Here is an 18,774-nt window from a genome sequence, read left to right as displayed (position 1 = left end):
AAGGTTTCAAAGCTTGGGGAAAACTATATTCATAATTATCAAAATTACATGTTTAAAAGTTATTATAATTTTTAAGCACTCTTTCCAAGTCTTGTTTGCCTTGGTTGGTTTTAACATTCTTTCTTTCTTTCTTTACTTTTCACTATTTTAAAGCTATTTATTGTTCTTTTTACTGATTTCTTGCTATTTTTTGTGTCATTTCTTATTTTATTGTCCATTGCCTTCCTCCCATGTGTTTGAAAGAAATCAAGCCAATCTGTTTTGACTTCAAAGGGTTAAATAAGCTAGGGAAAAATATGTATTTTTAATTATCAGATTTATTATAATTGTTAAGCACTTTCTCCAAGTGTTTATTGCCTTGTTTTTGTGTTTTCGTTTTAACTTGAAACAAATGTTGTGTATTGCTCTTTTTCAGCAATTTCTTGCTATTTTTGTGTCATGTCTTCTTTTGTTGTTAATTTTCCTTCTTTCCATGTTTTTGAAATAAATTAAGCCAATTTGTTCTTTTTCTCAAAGGGTTAAAAAAGCTAGGGAGAAACTCTATTTATAATTCAAAATCAAAAATAAATATTTAAAATTATGTTCAAGATTTATTATAATTCTAAGGATTTTTCCAGGTTGTGTTTGCCTTGTTTTTTTTGTATTTTTTTAGGCCGTATTTAACCAATTTATGGCTATGTTATTTTATTTTTTTGTACTTATTTCTCGCTAGATTTTGTGTCATTTCTTTTGTTCCTCATTGCCTTCTTTCTATGTTTTTCAAAGAAATCAAGGCAATTTGCTCAGGTTTCAAAGGGTTAAGTATTCAGTCCTAGGAGCCCCTGAGCGCCGTGAGATTGCAGGTTAACCGGATGTTCCTGAATGCCGCAGTCGTGTGTACAGTGAGTCCACACTGTATGTGTATGTGTGTGTGTGTGTTTGTGTTTGCTCCTCTGTCTTTGTGCTAGGCTACAGCTGGAGTTGGAGAGACACGGAGACGCTCCTCGGGACAGGAGGACAGGTAGCTGGAATATTAAACATACATGTGAAGACCCATTCGAGTCAATGCTAATACGTTAGCTAGCTAGCGACAGATACATTTCCGGTGAGTGGGCGTCCTGAGATAAAGCTCGAATACTGAAGTTGTCTGTGGGCACTGGTAAATAAACTTATCTGTCTGTAGCAGCTCGGTGACATGTTCAAAGTGTTTAACAATGAGAGTAAATAACATAAATATGGTGTTTTTAGCGAACTGAGCCGGGAGACAAGCACCGTGACGGGTATTACAGCTCACCCCTTGTCAGTGGTTACAGTGACAGTTCATGGGTGTTACTTGGTGTCTTTATGTACAGGAACTTATGTGCTTTTATCAGAGACTGTAAAGCTGAAGAACAGAAACGCTTTTAATGGTAACTTTTCTTGGCGTCATGTCGAAACTGAAGCTAAGTACAAGTCGTTTAAGACGAACTGTCTCATAGTGTCAATGTAAAGTAAACTTATAGCCATGTGATGTTTATCTCATTAATTTTACCGATGGTTTTGTCTAAAGCGAGTTATAATAACTGCATTGATTTGCCATGTGACTGTGGCCGCAGAGGTAAGTCCAGAATTGTCCTTTCAGATGGTGTTCATAGTGAAAGTGAAAGCAGCAGCAGAGGTGGTGCTGAGATGCTCTGACTGTCATGACTGCTCTCATCTGGATGCTGGCATGGCTGCCTCAGGTCCTGCCAGGTGAGTACTCAGTCAGCTGATGCTGTGCCTCTGCCTCTCACACCTGAATCCCTGAAAGTTACACCTGGACAGTGGTTAACCCTCAAGGGCCCGCTTTCATGTCACACACACTGGTATGAATCTGCAAACAAAATGCACTTTTCAAAATAAAGTGTTAAAATATTCTACTAATATTCTATTATTTTTTACTTTAATTGCGTACATTTTTTATCCAGCGTCAGCCCTAATCATAAATATCAAACAGTCATTAATTAAAAAGAAACAAATAGCCTTAAATTTGTTAGCCATTGTGTTTTCAGATGAAAAAAACACAAAAAAAACCACACACACACCAAAAATAATTTTCAATACACTACATGCTAAGTAGCTTATTTTTAAAAATATCACATCCTGGGATATGTCAATGATTAGCAGCAACATTGAATTTTATACATTATTATTATTATTTTTGATGCATGGTCAAAAACTCATACCGCTCTGCTCCAAAATTAGATTATAAAAATATTGTATATTAATATGATTTTCCATTTTCAATTAGTTTACTTTCTTAACCAACATTAGTCTTCATCATAAATATCACATAATAATTAATTTTAAGAATTTTGACTCTGTAAATGCCAAGTTTTTGTCATGATGCTACTATGTTGTTAGATAAAAAAAAAAAACAACTAAAAAATAATTTTCAACATACTGCATGCTAAGTACCTTATTTTATAAATTTCACAGCCTGGGATATGTCAGTGATTAGCAGCAACATTGATTTTTATACTTCTTTTTTTTCATGCAGTGTCAAATACTATCACCGCTTTCGACACAAAAATTCGAAATCAGGTTGTAAAAATAATATGAATTTCCACTTTCATTGAGTTTGTTTTTGTAACCAACATTCCTAATAATAATTATCAAATATTTCCTGAGTTTAAAAATTTTAATCCCATAAATGCCAAGTTTTTGTCATTATGCCACTATGTTGTTAGATGAAAAAAAGAAATATTATTGTTATTATTGTTGTTATTATTATTACAGCTTGGGATATATCATTATTATGAGTGATTAGCAGCAACATTGACTGTGACAGTGCACCTAGTGGAAATATCATATATTTTCCCCATATGCCAAATATGGTTAAAAAATAAAAATGACATCAACAGGTGGAAAATAGGAAAAAAATGATAGATTCCAAGGCAAAAGTCCAGAATGACACCCAGAAATAATACAATGCATGTTTTATGCTTTGATGGCTGTGGGGTCAAAAATCGCAGTTTGAATGGGTTTCAGTTCAGCATTTTTTTTTAACTTAACAGTCCGTAATATGGTTTCCACAGTGTATTTTAGACTTATTGTAGGAGCTGAGCTGGAAATTCACAGATTAAAGAAAAACACACTATCGTGTCAAAATGTATGTCATATGCATGAACACAGGCAAAATGACCCAAAATTGAAGAGGGCAAACATAAAATGCATCCAATAGTCCCTAAGGGTTAAAGTGCTGTTTGTTTGTATTCCAGCTATGAGCAAACTCCCCCAGCCTGTCAACGTGACCCTGAGCTCGAGCCATTTCATCCACCTTCTGAAATGGGAGCGTGGACCAGGGACACCTGCAGGAGTCCACTACAATGTGACAGTTCAAACAGACGCGTGAGTGTGATCTGTCTTTCTGCTTTTGGTGTGTGTGTGTGTGTGTGTGTGTGTGTGTGTGTGTGTGTGTGTGTGTGTGTGTGTGTGTATCTACCAAACAGTGTCTCGGGGAATCTCTGTAGAAGCAGTCGGTCACAACTTTTTTGATGCAGGTACTTTCAGTTTGGATTGCAACAGAGAAAGAAATACAGATGTTTGTCAGAGTCCAATTATCAAAAGATAGTTGAGAAAGGTGTTAGTCACAGACAAGTATAGACAAGTTGTAGTTCAGTTTCCTGTTATGTTTATTGCCAGCAGTGAGTGTAAAGCTACAGCTGATTCTGCCCCAGCATGTGCTTCATGCCAGATGAAGGCAGAGGTTGACCTGATCCCCTAAAGTCTGCTTCTTTCCTTCCCCTCCGCTCCTGAAGGGGCACTGACTTGGTGCCGGTGGCTGGCTGCGAGCATGTCCAGCACCCGCTGATTTGCAACCTGACAGAGGCCTTCTCCGTGCGGGACGAGATGTACTTCACCCGAATTAAAGCCCTCCTGGAGGCAGAGGAATCACAAGAGGTCATCCTGCGAGACTTTAAGCCCAACAGAAACAGTAAGAGGCACTGAAACTTTGACATGTTGAGACAAAGGGACAGATAAGACAGATGAGCCTCTTTTTCTCTCCCTGTCACACCAAACTTTTCTCTCAATAACCTCATTCCCACCGCACAAAAAACCCACTAACACCTGCTAACATCTGGCTTTTTAATGCAGTAAGAATGCATACTATTGACATTCATACCGGGGTCAAATGACCCTGCAGTAGACAGTTTTTTATGGCATCCGGCTCTGAGCGAAACTTATGATTGAATACAGTCCAGCACATACAGTATTTTTATCGGGTTTTCCTGTGTTTGAAAAACCTACGTGCATGCGCTAATTTGGGAGGAAAAGGGGTAAATTCGATTTTTTTGTTTCTTTTCATTGTGACAGAGTATAGCTGTTACTGTTATTTCCATTTTGATTTCTCCTTATGTGCTCTGGATACTTGATTTATTGCAAGTCGTAGAGCTGGAAATGCAACATTTCTTTCATCATCTGAATATTTTTACTTCCTTGTTCTCTGCTGAAGTGTTTCACTTCAAGTTTTGGCAGAGGAGTTCATGAAATGACTGTGCATAAACAGGTTTACTGTTCATGTGAAGTTACTCTTCAGTAAAATGCTATCTGCGTGAAGGGAAATGTTTGTAGTGGTTACCTGTCTGTGGTTTCAATCAGCTACTTCATGATGTGATGGAAATTTGAGTTTATGTAACTAAAATATCTATGTTGTCTGTGTGCTCCAGCTGAGCTGGAGCTGCCGCGGCTGACGGTGACGGCCTGTGGGAAAAATCTGTGTGTGGACCTTCAGCCTCCCATGGAGCACCTGAGGGAGCACTATGACTCTCTGAATTACAAACTCAGGATCAGCAGTGCAGACAGAGCCCAGGTACTGCACACCCACCCACAGACAGAGCTTTAGACACACAGTGGTTTCATCACTTGTGCCATTGTAAAAATGACATCATCAGGTGGAAAAACGGTCAAAATTACGCATTCCAAGGCAAAACCCCAGAGTGACACCCAGAAATAATACAATGCTTTTTTTTATGCTTTGGTGGCTGTGGGATCAAAAATGTCAGTTTGAATGGTTTCAATGGAGCATTTTTTGCACTTATTATGTATGTTACACTGTAGTTTCCACAGTGTATTTTAGACTTATTGTAGAAGCTGAGCTGGAAATTTACAGATTAAACCAAAATACAAAATTTTGCCAAAATTTATGAGGCCAACTGTTCTGTGCTCTGTGTTCCACTGCCAGTCAGCTGTTCGCATCAGACAGTGCTGCTGCGCAATCTGACTGAAACAAACTTCACTTCTCTCAAGATTTCTAAGATGGTGTGTGCTTGTGTTTTTCTGGGCTCTTCAAACAATGAAACAAAGCAGGTGTGGCTGGTTACTCTGAATATCTGACATCACTGTGGTGGAAATTTAGAGAAGTGAATAAATAAATGAGGACACAAAATCAGCTGTCTTTTGTGTATTTGAAAGGAAGTCATAAAAGAGAATTATTAAAAAAAAAAGGGCTTAACAGAGTCAATCTATTTCAGCTGAAAGGACAGATCTCAGACAGCTACAGTAGAGTGTACTGAATGAGTCTGACAAAGAAGATCACATTTAGTCACATATTTCTAATTGCAAACACAGTGTTAGGAAAATCAGGGAGGTTCCCTCCGCTGAGATAAGGTGTACTGGAACAAGGAACGTTTGTCTCCTCTTCCTGGCAACAGCAAGTTTGTTCACACACTAATGAAACTTCCAAGGACGGTTGTTCAGATGATGGGCACAAATTCATATGAGTTAACTTGAGGTCAAATCAAAAGTTAATAGAAGGTGTCTAAAGTGATTATACACAATAAAGGACAGTTTTGTCTCCAGAATCAACACTCCACTGACTGTGACAACTGTGTGTCTGCAGTTACTGCTGCACCCAACCATCAGGTAACATATATACCTACATATAATACCTACATGTAAGTGATCCACTCACCAAAAAAACAGTTTAGTGTAAAGCGCTGGTGTCTTGTGATTCAGAAAGATGCTGAGGTTGTGTTGTAACCAGGTCCCCCTCACGGCAGCAGCAGCTCTGAGGGTCTGTGAGCATGCTTTCACAGTTCACCGTGACCTTCTGCTCTGTCTCAGCCTCCAGTCTCCACAGAATTTTCAACTTTCTCTTTCAGCCCGTTCAGTCTCTCTCTGCAAAATGCTTTACAGCGGTAATGTTTTGTCTCCACAGCGAACATTTCATTGTTGCCGTTGTAATAAATTTTTTCTTTATCTTGGATTTGTTCTTTCTTCCATAAACCACTAAAAGTCAGACCGGAACACACTGCGCTTATGAATTCAGAGGTTAAAAGTTGAGAAAATGTAGCCTACAATTAGGCTGATATGGACTGTTTTCAGACAGGCGTTTTTTAAGTGGCTAAGATACATTTTTGCTGCTAGTCCCTGTCCACCGTGGTACATCGCTGACAGCAATCCGGCCTGCTTTGTTAAGTCAATTTTATTTATAGAGCCCATTATCACAAATCACGGTTTGCCACAGAGGGCTTTACAGCATATGGCATCCCTCTGTCCTTAGACCCTCAAATCGTCTGAGGAAAAAGTCCCCAAAAATACCCAGTAACAGAAAAAAAATTGTAGAAACCTCAAGAAGAGTGACAGAGGAGGGAACCTCTTCCTGGACGGACAGACATGCAATAAATGTCATAAATAACAATTAAATTACAGTAGATGACAAAATGGCATATAGGGAAGAGAAAGAGAAAAAGAAAGACAGGGAGGAAGAGAGAGTAGGGGAAAATGCACAGCACAATATTGCTAACAATAACATAACATATAACAATAATAATAGATACAAAAATTAATAAATAGAATTTAAGATAGCATTTAATATTATATATGTAATATAATTTACTTTAATTGGCTCACATATGAGTACATATGTATTATGTAAATATGTGGTATTACATGCAAATATTGTACTTTATGTAGGTTATGCTTAGGGCGACTCAGAATTATGTCAGGCAAATCAGATTTTTAACATAAATATTTGACCATTCATTCCTTTAAAATGCCTCCGTGCCAACTGTGGCAGGAGGTATTATGTTTTCAGTTTGTTCATACACACGTCCACAAGTCCATCTATCTGTCTGTTCCATTCTTTGAATACGCTATCTCATGAACACCAGCAGGCAATCTCTTTAAATTTGGACAAACGTCCACATTGAGTCAAAGATGAACTGAGGAGATTTTGGTGGTCAAAGGTCCCTGTGACCTCATAAAACAAGTCTTTGGTCATAAGTCAGAAATTCATACATTAATTATTGCAAAATTTCACACAAATGTCTAAGAGGATATGATGATGAAGTGATGACATTTTATGTCTAAAAGGTCAAAGTTCAACTTCACGGTGCCATCATAATGTTCTGCAGAAATACTTTTCTGTCATTACTCAGTCATATCTCAGGAAAAGAGACATTTGGTCAGATACTGAATCTGTGACACTGGTCTGTAAACTTGCTGACTGTAGAGATCTTCTGTGCTGTCAGGGGAAGATGTGTGTGAAGCATCCATGTTTTCACAGACATGATGTAAACTGTAAGAGACAGCTGACTGGTGCACAGAGGCATACAATCATATAGTGACAATTTTAATTCCCATAGAGAGTGGGACATTTAGGCTGACAGCTTCATTTACCTAATTTATTTATTTAACCGTGCTGGTCTCATTGAGTCAAGTCAAGTCAAGTCAGTTTTATTTATATAGCCCATTATCACGAAACATGGTTTGCCTCAGAGGGCTTTACAGTGTACGACATCCCTCTGCCCTTAGACCCTCACATCACCCAAGGAAAAACTCCCCAAAAAGAACCCCTGTAACGGGGAAAAAAAAGAGGAAGAAACCTCAGGAAGAGCGGTAGAGGATAGTGAGGGATCCCTCTTCCAGGACGGACAGACGAGCAATAGATGTCGTAAATAGCAAATGAAATACAATCATGGCAAAAAAGGAAAGAGAAAGAGCGAGGGGGAGAGAGGGTGGGGAGGCACGGCAAGGCAATAATAGAAACAGATGCATGTCATATTACAATAATGGTAGGTGTGAAATTAGTAATTGCTCTCTATGATGATGTTGATAGAGATGATAACAGTCTCATGCATATGTTGAAAGGGAGTTGTCCAAAGGCAAGATCACAGCATCGGCGCAACCAGGACCAGACCACGATCAGGGCGAGCGGGGGGCACAGAATCAGTACAGCCACAGCACGAGCACAACCAAAGGCAGGGTCGCAGCATCAGCACAGCTATCACCACGGTCAGGCACAGTCAAGGTTACAGCCAGGATCCAAGAAAACTAGGAAACAAGGGAGCAGGAATGCTCCCGAGAGGCAACAGGATTAGCGTAGTGCAGTTCAACAGACCCAGGCTCTGTAATCGCGAGCCCCAGGTAGTGAGAGTACCACATGGCTATCACAGAGCTAAGTTAAGCTTGCACATGGCAATGCAGTAAACAGACATGCATGATTTCTGATGGCGGCATTGAGAGAAGGAAAGGAGCTCAGCATATCAGAGGAAGTCCCCCGGCAGGTTAAACCTATGTCAGCCTAACTATGGGCTGGTCCAGGCAGCCTGAGCCAGCCCTAATTATAAGCTTTATCAAAGAGGATGGTCTTAAGTCTGCCCTTAAAAGTTGAAACAGTGTCTGCCTCCCTGACCGAAAATGGAAGATGGTTCCATAGGAGAGGAGCATGGTAGCTGAAGGCTCTGGTTCATAACCTACTTTTGGAAATTTTGGGAACCACAAGTAACCCTGCGTTTTCAGAGCGCAGTGATCTTGAGGGTTGGTAAGGAACTATGAGCTGTGACAGATAGGATGGAGCCTGACCATTTAGAGCTTTGTAAGTAAGGAGGAGGATTTTAAATTCAATCCTGGATTTCACAGGGAGCCAGTGCAGAGAAGCTAAAACAGGAGAAATATGATCCCTTTTCTTGCTTCCCGTTAAAACACGAGCAGCAGCGTTCTGCACCAGTTGGAGAGATCTAAGAGATTTGTTTGGGCAACCAAATAATAGGGAATTACAGTAATCCAGCCTAGAGGTGACAAATGCATGTACTAATTTTTCAGCATCTGTTTGGGATAGGATATGTCTCATTTTTGCGATGTTACACAAGTGAAAGAAAGCCGTCCTTGAAGTTTGTTTTATATGGGAGGCAAAGGATGAGATTGAGATTAAGAATCTCTTTTCCAAGGGACACTTGGCCAAGACAGTCAGCAATGAGGACGCAAAGTTGCAGACAGAGACAACAGGAGACAAAATACTAAAGCACTAAATTTTGCATTAAAAGTAGAACAATCTATGAGTCGAAAGAGACCTTCCCACGGGTCAGCTGTACAACCAGGCAGGCTAAAAACATCCACATCCTATCATATAGTAAACAGCAAAATGTGCCAACAACGGGTCGGAAATGTGCAGCATTTTTTTGCATGAAACTCCCCTAGAAGCACAGTGCACACCGATCAAAAATAAACCATCATACACTGACTGCTTAACTTAGAGGAACCCAGTTGACTTGGGACTTTGCCTCTGATGATCTGAATGTCTTTCTTTCAGGGGGAAGCCCCTTTTCATGTTAGATGCGATAGATCTGGTGTCAAATGACCTTTATAACGAATGCAGCATCCATATTGCACTACCATCATCAACATTACCACAGCAGTCTCAAAAATCCTGTGGGTAAATGTATGAGAGTAATTCTGTGTTTCTCATTTTGTTTTCTCTGATTCTTGATGTCTGTCTGTCTGTCTGTGGTCTCTCTGTGCGCAGTTCTTTAAGGACACCAAGTCTCTGAAAAGGAAGATTTTTAGTGATCTGGCATCTGGCAGAGAGTACTGTGTCTCAGTCTGCTTCTCAGATACTGAGGTGCCCAGACACTCCAACTACAGCAAACCCGTCTGTCACTTCACTGCTGGACGCTATTCTGCAGGTACAGCTCATTGTCCGTATGAATGTTTTTTATTTTTTCATTTTGTTTTTTTTAACATGTATTTATTGATTTTATAGAGCAGCATACAAATACACAAAAAACGGGGCATCCAGTAGCTCACCTTGTAAAGCGAGTGCCTCATGTACAAAGGTTGTGTCCTCACCACAGTGGCCGTGGGTTTGATTTCGGCCTCTCCCCTTTGCTGCACATCATCCCCTCTCTCTCTCTCTCCCTTTCATGCCATAGCTGTCCTATCAGAATAAAGGTAGAAAAAGAAAATTTAAAAAATCTTTAAAAAAAAAAAGAAAGAAAAAAGAACACAGTTAAAAAAAACACAAACAACAGCAAAAAAAAACAACAACAAAAATGAACTGCAGTAAAAGACAAATCAATAAAATTGTATAAAATAAAAACAGGACGTTGATGGTAACACAGACTAGAAAAAAGAGTTTGAGGTTATTGCCATATGACACAATGCTACAGTTAACCTTTTAGACCATTAACAGTTCAATTTTACAATCAGATTAATGATCGGTTGCTAGATTTTCTAAAAGAGTTTCTCCTTGTTTAACTTAGTCAATCTTATTTTCTGCAAATGTACAACATTTGCTTATTCCTTCAGAGGTAAAAAGCTGACATTAGGCTACAGAGAAACTACAGCACGGTGTCATGACTTTAGCTCCAGCATCATTATGAGTCTGTAAATCCGAGTTCATTGTGATGATGCTCTGTAGTTTAATTAGCCATTTATTAGCAATCACCTTTTAAAGACACATAAAAGCTTCAAATTGGTGGGATATTTTATGATACATTTTATGTTGTAGAACAAAACATAAAAGTCTCTTCAGCTTGTGTTAATCCTAGACCTTATTTTAAGCTTCTAACAAAAATCCATAAAAAAAAGAAATTCATTGACTTCATGTGGAGGGAACCAGAAGAGCTGAAATGCCAACTCATCTCCAGGATTTCGGATTCATTCCTGTAACTCGTTTGAGTTAGGGAAAGAGCTAGGACGTCTTTCAAATTTCTTTCTTTAATTGTGCAGCACTGTGAATGTTTTCCTCAGACTCTGAAAAGATGTGCCGTTCTTAAAAAAAAAAAAAAGGAGCCCCTCTGCTGTGATATAAAAGACTCGTAAATCCCCACAGGGGCCCATGGTCCATGTCAGCCTCCCGTATATGAAACATGGAATGATGAAGATGATGGAGCTGGTACTCTCTCAAGTCTCTCTGGGTTTATATGTGAATGATATGTCCCCTGACCACGTGTCCTCTCTGCAGACTGGTTCATCTCAGCCCTGTTGTGTCTGTTGGTGATATGTGGTGTGGTCGTCATGGCCCTGCTGGTCTCTGCTGGTTACATCTGTCTGAGAAGGAGGCCCCTGCCGTCTGTCCTGGTAAGTGACAGTTAATTTAATTGTAGCACTGAAAGCAGGAGCTGGTGTTGCAGCACTAATGGGAGCAGTTCTTGGAAGGCACCCTCTAAGCTGATCAGTGTTTTTTTTAATAATTCAGTCTAACTATACAGTGGATTTCTGTGAGAGACAAACGTCTGAGTCATTCATTATATTTCAGTAATTTCACAACTTGGGGCCCCATCACTTCACACCCAGCACAAAGCGGCGCAGACAGCACAGCGCATTTGTCATTTTCATAGCCAGCACCCACGTTGTGAGCAAAGCAAATGTGCTTGTGCCCATCTGTGTGTCCATGGCCGTTAAGGTCTTTAAATGAGGTGCAGTCAGGTACATGTCTGTGTATTGGTATTTTGAGGCAGCAGAAAGTGACTGTGCCATCAGCCAAAAGAAAAACCTGGTGTAGAGTCAGAATGGAGGAGTATTTTCCTGCTATTTAAATGCACATAGCTGCAGTGACATTATTGCTCTTAGTGCATTACTCCTGTGATTTATTAAGAGACTAAATGCAACTGCTTTCCCCCTCTTGCTGCACTTTGCACCCAGATTATGCACCCTTTCACCAGCAGAAGTGGTTGGACACGCCCTAAATGCACTGTAGACCATGTGCTATAGATTGTTTAACCCTCAGTGTAAACGGCTCTAATATGACCCACATTTATATTTGCACAAAATGCGTTTTTCACAATAAAGCTTTTTAAATATAATACATTAATATTATTTTCTACTTTTACTGAGTTATTTTTTTAACCAACATCAGTCCTAATCATAAATGTCAAATATTAATTCATTTTAAGAATTTTACCCTTCATATACCACGTTTCTTTCATGACGCCACTATGTTTTTAGATGAAAAAAACCCCAAAACAAAACACAGAAAATGAATTCAAAATACTGCATTCTAAGTTGATCTTGTTTTTATTATCACAGCCTGGGATATGTCAATGATCTGCAGCAACATTGATTTTTATACATAATTACTTTTTGTGCAGTGTCAAATACTCACACTTGTATCGCTCTGCACACAAAATGTGTTTTTTGAAAATCAAGTTATAAAACATGTTATACATTGATATAATTTTAGTATAAAATTAATTTTAGTATGTTTTTTAACCAACATCAGTCCTAATCATAAATATCAAATATTCATTAATTGTCTTAGAATTTTAACCCATTTAATGCCATTTTTTTCATGATGCCTCTATGTTTTTGAATGAAAAAAAACACAAAAAATGAATTATTTTCAATATACTACATGCTAAATAGATGGGTTTTTTTTTGGTGATCACATGCCATTTCTGGCATATGTCAGTAATTAGCAGCATCATTGATTATGGCAGTGCACCTAGTTGAAATAGCATGTATTTTCTACATATGCCAAATATGGTAGAAATTATGTCATCAGGTGGAAAAGTAGTAAAAATGACAAATTCCAAGACAAAAGTCCAGAGTGACACCCAGAAATAAAACGTGTTTTTATGCTTTGATGGCTGTGGGTTAAAAAATGTCAGTTTGAATGGGATTCAATGGCACATTTTTGCACTGAACAATGTAACAATTTAGTTTCCACAGTGTATTTTAGACTAATTGTAGGAGTTTAGCTGGAAATTCACAGATTAATTGAAAATGCATAATTTTGCCAACATGTATGCCACATGCATGGCCTCAGCCAAAATTATCAAATATGAAAAGTGTGGAAAAATGCACCAAACATATCCCTACGGGTTAAACAGGGCCTTCATGTGTTTGCACCCATTCTGTCTAAGCAGACCTCTGCTCAAGCTGAGGTTGGACGAGGCTATGCCTCATCAGCAAAGACGAGATCACCAAAAATCATGTAACAAAAAGAATGACAAATAACTAACAGGACAGTGAGGGAGATGACAGTCAGTGCACCGCCACAGCCCTTACAAGAGCATACATTGATCAAAAGAAGTGAAAACAAGAGTGTGGGTTAATCATAAGTCTTCAAAGACATGCTTCACTGATGTCAAGGTAGCATAACATGCCTAAGCTTAATGTCACACATGGTGTTGTGTTGTGTTTTGTCTGGTTTGGAAGTCAAGCACTGCACAAATGTGATGTGGAAGCTTCAAGCCTCCTGCACACATATACTAAGAGATTTTAAAATCTGGTGTACTAATTGAAAGAATGTCAGTATGCTCAAGTTTGCCCATGTTTCCATCATTGATTGGTTCTTTTACCATACAATAAATATGCTGCTTTATTTTTGGTTTGTCTGCTTCTGAGTTAAGTAAAAGGAAATAACTGCAGGCAGAAACACACTAGAGCAAAACGCATTCGTTGTGCACAGAGCTGGAGTGAAGTGTGCCATGGTTGTGGTTGATGTGTGCTGTAAGAAGAAACACAGAGGCAGACAGCTGCAGGCTGCCTCGCTGTGTCTGCTGCAGCAGGATGGTGATGCTCTCACTTTGCCTCTCAGAGAGGGGAGGACTGAGCGGCCAGGGGTTATGTAGATGTTAGATGGTGAAGAAATGATGGCAGCATGGCAAAAATGCCTTGCAAAAAAAAAAAAGAATTCAAAAATGAGCAATTAAAATACTTAACATTTTTGTAGCCTTTATACATGTCATTTTATTCCGTTATTTTGATCAGCATGTGTGATGAGTCACTGCAGCTGATGTGTGACAGACTCTCTCGGGGTCATTGATCTGTTGCTGTGATACCCAAGTGCCCCAGCTGTGGGTCATGAAAATTTCCACCTTCTTTCTGTAATTTCACCAACAAACTCCTTGGATGTGAAGGAGTATGCGCCACATTAAAACCAAATTTTGTTCAGCTTTGGCTGATGAATGATTTTAATGCTTGAGTCCTTGCAGTTAGTCCTTAAATCGTGCAGATCGGACAATATGCTTATTCAGGATACCACGTTGATGCCATGCCATGGAATAGAATAGAGGTGACCTCCTTTAATTTAGGTGTCAAAGCCTCCCGCCTTTAAGGTGAAGTCTAGCATGTGGCTGCTGAGAAATATTCCTAAATTGAATGTGGTTTTTTTTTTAAATGTTTGTCTTTTTCATTAAAGTTTGCATCTTGTATGTCTACCTCCTAAAAAACTGCGTAAAAAGTGGAACGCTCTCTTACATATGTGTAATGTTAGAAAACCGTGAGCAGCAGTGCTTTATAGACAGAGAGAGAAAGGGACAGTCAGTGTTACTGCTGATCAGCAGCATTTAGCCTCGTCCCTGAACTTTGTCCCACCCAGAGAGATTGCCAAACAGGGCTCTGTGCCTGTCAGACGGTCTGAAGGGGACAGCAGAGCACAACTTTTTTTTTTTGTTTTCAAAATATTATGAACTAAATTCTTTTCAACGATCCCAGATATATGGATGCTTAAACACACATGATCCAAAGTCCAGAGATTTCTAAACATATTATAATGAGTGAATGTGTTAGTGTGTAGACATCACTACAAATCGGTGCATGAACATTCGCTAGAAGGCAGGAAATGAAGTTTATAATGAGCTGTTGTGGGTGTGGGTTACAGTTAACCCTTTATTATTTGCGGTGTTTGTCTCATACAAGGGGGATTTGAACACGCTCTTTTGTGAAAAAAGATGTGGTTTCATATTCCATTATGAATTACTGTCAGTCGGCTTAAGCAACAGCGAGATGAAGAGGGGGTTCCCCCTCACCCAGGGACACGGCTTGTATGTGGCCAATAAATAAAAATTTGGAGGGGACGTGAGGCCGTTGGTTTGCTAACCAACAGTTTCTTTTCCAGAACAATGTAGCACCCAGAACTTCCTTTACTGTGATTCAGCAGCATTTCCACTGAGGGCACATAGAAGAATTACAGCTTCATTTTTTTTAAATGTCAGAACACACACGTGATTAACTGCCATCAGGCTGACGAGTCCAGTTCTGACCTGCTATTCTGCTCAAGTGTGTGAGCAACAATAGTGTGTAGAAAAATCCAACATTTTAATGAAAATGTCTGTCTTTGTCACAAATTATAACAATTAGATTATTTATTTTTTTTTTTTTACTTTCTTTATTTCTTTCTTTATTATTATTACTTTTTATTTTAATTTTTGGGTCATTTCTTCCTAAAGTCTAAAGTTGCTCTTTGCCTTCTTCCAGTGACTTTAAAAGGAATTAACCCTTTAAAACCTGAGCAGATTTCCCTCCAGAACATGGGGAGCTTAACAGGACATGACCCAAAAGTTAGCAAAATTATTAGTAATAAAGTTAAAAAAGTAATGTAAAAAAAACCCAAAATAAACAAGAATATGACCCAAAAAGTGCCGGCATTAAAAAAATATTTATTTTATATATTTTGTCATATTTATTTCTGTAAAAATTTTAGATATAAAATAATTATGATTATAAATATATTTTTCTGGACATTTTTCCCTATTTTAGTAGATGATTTTCTAATAAACTCCCCTCTTTTTTTTAAAACAAATTTTTAGGTAATTTTCTCATCTCCTTTACTTAATTTCTTGCTATTTGTCAGTGGGACATTTCTTGCCAAGTTGGTCATTGTCTTTTTCCCTGTGTTTTTGGAAGGAATCAAACCAATGTGCTCAGTTTATAAATGGGTCAAATAGCTTGTCAAAGGCATCTGAACGCAGCTCAAAAAAATGATGTGGATGCAGGTTTGAAAGGTTTAAGCCAATGTGTTCAGGTTTCAAAGGGTTAATAGTCAAAATGGGTCAAATTTGACCTGAATAGTATGAAAGGGTTTGAGTTTTAACATTTTTCTCTTGCTTTCTTTCTTTTTCCTCCTCTCTCTGTGTGTCCCAGTCATCCATCCATCACATGGAGGAGGGGCTGGTCGTGGCGTCCCGCTGCACGTCCAGGTCCTCCCTCCTGAACATCAAAGCAATGCTGCCCTCTGCTGCTCACAAGAGGAGCAGCCGCACATCAGATGACAGTGATGAGGAGAGTGTGACAGAGCTGACGGGTGGGAGCGCAGGAGGACGAGGAGGAGGCTACAAACTGCGTCCGGGAACTAACCTCTCCTCCTCCTCCTGCTCCTCATCTTCATCATCTCTGTCAGCTTGCCCACAGTCTGGATCCCCGCCAAAGCAAACATCAGGCGTCTTCAGTCTCCCGCCTGAAGCTTCAGCAGATTGTGACAGTGGAGTGAAGGAGCGGCTGAGCTTGCACACAGACTCACACTCTGAAAACCTCCCCAAAACTGACCCGGACTCACATCCTGGTCCTGCACACACACACTGTTTGACTCTAGGGAGAGCCCTGCCGGAGGAGGAGGAGAAGGAGGTAATGGTAGAGGAGGACAGCCAGGATGTGAACCTCCTCACATTAACCTTTGGCAGGCAAGAGGAGGAGGAGGAGGAGGAGGAGACGAAGCCAGAGCCTTCCTCTGCTTCAGAGGTGTATGACACCACCTCGACCCCGCCCTCATTAACCAGAGACACCAAGGAAGTTACCATGGAAACTGTTTCCTGCTCTGTCAATGCAAAGGAGGAGAGGGAAGAGGAGGAGAAGGAATGCTCTGGATATATGGTGCGTCCATGTCAAGATGTCTTACAGAACTTTTTATAGAAGCCTGGAAGTTACTCAGCTTCCAAATCCAGTGTTATAAAGAGACTGTGGAGCTCCTGCAGCAGCACCACTCTCCACCCATTTCCCTCACTGAGTCCAGACACTGACCACTGATAGTTCAGTAAGAAACTGTCCGTATGCAGGGAATTCTTCTTGTCTTGTTCTTGAGGAGAACAATGGGCCTCAGACAAACCCTGTGAAGTCTCAGCACATTGGCTTTTTTCAAAAACATGGGAAGAAGGAAAAAAAAAAGAAATATCCAAAAATTGAGCCAGAAATTTGTAAAAAGTATCGGAGCTGGTCCCAAATATTCAGCTATTCAAGTATTTGTTAATTGGGTAGGTACTCTGTTTTGAATTTAGCATTTGGATTTTTGTTTTTTTTGCAAAGGACAAATGCCATGTCAGTGTTTGTGATCCTACTGCTGCACCTGTCACACACAGTGACAGTCGATAAACCCATTAATAACCTTGGGATATAATGATCATGCCTAAATTGAGCCCTTCTTTTTACACATTTTCTCAGGGTTCAGAGATTAAACCCTCTAAAACCTGGAGAAACATCATTCACCTTACATCACTGTGCTACATTCGAAATATTCATTAAGTATTTGGACCTTTGAACCTTGAGCAGATTGGTTTGATTTCTTTCAAAAACATGAAGAAAAGGGCAATAAGCAACTTGGCAAAAAATGTTTCACAAAATGCTAGAAAAAGTAGATTTTTAAGATGGGGGAAAATAGCTAGGGAAAAAAAAAGAAAAAAGCTAGGGTAAAACTATATTCATAATTACATATTTGAAATTATGCTACAGACTATAATTTCAAGGCACTTTTCCCTGATCTTCATGTGTGTTTCCTTTTCTTTTACTTTAAAAAAAAAAAACTAATTTCAGGTAATTCTCTTGTATGTTTTACTAATTCTCGCTAAATTTTGAGTTGTTTTTTCTTTCATCGCTCATTGCCTTTTTCCCATGATTCTGAAAAAATCAAAAATCAAGTCAATTTACTAAGGTTTCCAAGGGTTAATGGCTAAAAAGGTGTCTGGAAGCAGCACAAGAAAAGTGATGTGATGTTGTTGAGAACATGTCCCTTAAATCAGATCGTTCCTGTTTAGAATTTTTTCCATGACCACGTCTCTGGAATTCTGTCCTGATCAGAGCGTCTCTCTGTAGCTGCCTGTTGGTTTTAATGCATATTTTCAGGTAATTTCTTAAAATTTGTATTAATTTTTTTCTCATTTTTGGGCCATGTCTTGTTAAGTTGCTTGTTCTCTTCTTCCAGTCTTTTTGGGGAAAAAAATGCTCAGGTTTCAAAGTGTTAATTCAATGAAACTACACTTATTCAAGATGGCTTTCAGCAAAAATCATGACCTGTATTTTCATTTTTAGGAATTTTGACTGTATTACCTGACTGTGAATTGCTTTACATCATGCATGTTATCATCATGTGTTATAAATAGAACCCATTGGCTGTGCACGTGGTGATGATGTAACTCAGTGGTTATAAACATGTTTTTATTTTGCCATGTTTTCTTAACATATATTCAGTGTACAGTCATACTAACATTACACTTATTTAAAGTTATGCATTATAACAGGATCATAACAGAATACATGTCTTATTGAAAGTTACTGTTTGCAGCCTAATGCATTTTAATATTTAAACAAATCGTTAAGTATGTGATATTTTTGTATTTTTACACTCACTTATCCTAAAGGTTCAGTACGCAGTGTTCAGCCATAAATGTACATTTCACAGTTAATAAAGCTGCATTTAAATAGCAAGCCATGTTATGTCATTTGTGTGATTGCAGTAAAAAGACAAAATCCTTCAGCTTGCTTTGTGCAGAAGCTTACCAAACAAACATGTCAACGCAAGAAGGACAGAAAAAACAACACACACATCACAAACAAGGTCAC

The 18,774-nt window shown here is 39.0% G+C and overlaps 1 protein-coding gene across 3 annotated transcripts; it reads left to right on the top strand.

Moving 5' to 3' along the window:
- Window positions 1-837: 837 nt before the first annotated feature.
- Window positions 838-18,639, top strand: LOC121949069 (uncharacterized). Of its 3 annotated transcripts, none has more exons than XM_088082847.1 (8): window positions 838-1,000; window positions 1,601-1,710; window positions 3,219-3,348; window positions 3,759-3,934; window positions 4,668-4,810; window positions 9,746-9,905; window positions 11,186-11,301; window positions 16,090-18,639. In XM_088082847.1, exons 2-8 carry the CDS (start codon window positions 1,662-1,664, stop codon window positions 16,852-16,854), a joined length of 1,539 nt encoding a protein of 512 aa, XP_087938973.1. In that variant the 5' UTR covers window positions 838-1,000; window positions 1,601-1,661; the 3' UTR covers window positions 16,855-18,639. The 3 variants fall into 3 exon arrangements, with proteins under 3 accessions (XP_087938973.1, XP_087938975.1, XP_087938974.1); XM_088082849.1 differs by lacking the exon at window positions 838-1,000 and adding an exon at window positions 1,096-1,138; XM_088082848.1 differs by lacking the exon at window positions 838-1,000 and adding an exon at window positions 1,171-1,259.
- Window positions 18,640-18,774: the final 135 nt, after the last annotated feature.

The sequence above is a fragment of the Plectropomus leopardus genome, chromosome 10 (genome assembly GCF_026936395.1).
Source record: "Plectropomus leopardus strain MGB_pleo_1.0 chromosome 10, ASM2693639v1, whole genome shotgun sequence".
In the NCBI taxonomy this organism is placed as follows: domain Eukaryota; kingdom Metazoa; phylum Chordata; class Actinopteri; order Perciformes; family Serranidae; genus Plectropomus; species Plectropomus leopardus.
This window is presented reverse-complemented; position numbering and strand designations above follow the sequence as displayed.

What these genes read in the sequence shown, in the direction of transcription:
- LOC121949069 (XM_088082847.1), top strand. Translation starts at nt 1,662, where the DNA reads ATGACTGCTCTCATCTGGATGCTGGCATGGCTGCCTCAGGTCCTGCCA. An exon ending in GTGACAGTTCAAACAGACGC is followed by an intron (nt 3,349 to 3,758) that starts GTGAGTGTGATC and finishes CCGCTCCTGAAG; the next exon opens with GGGCACTGACTTGGTGCCGG. An exon ending in GCAGTGCAGACAGAGCCCAG is followed by an intron (nt 4,811 to 9,745) that starts GTACTGCACACC and finishes CTCTGTGCGCAG; the next exon opens with TTCTTTAAGGACACCAAGTC.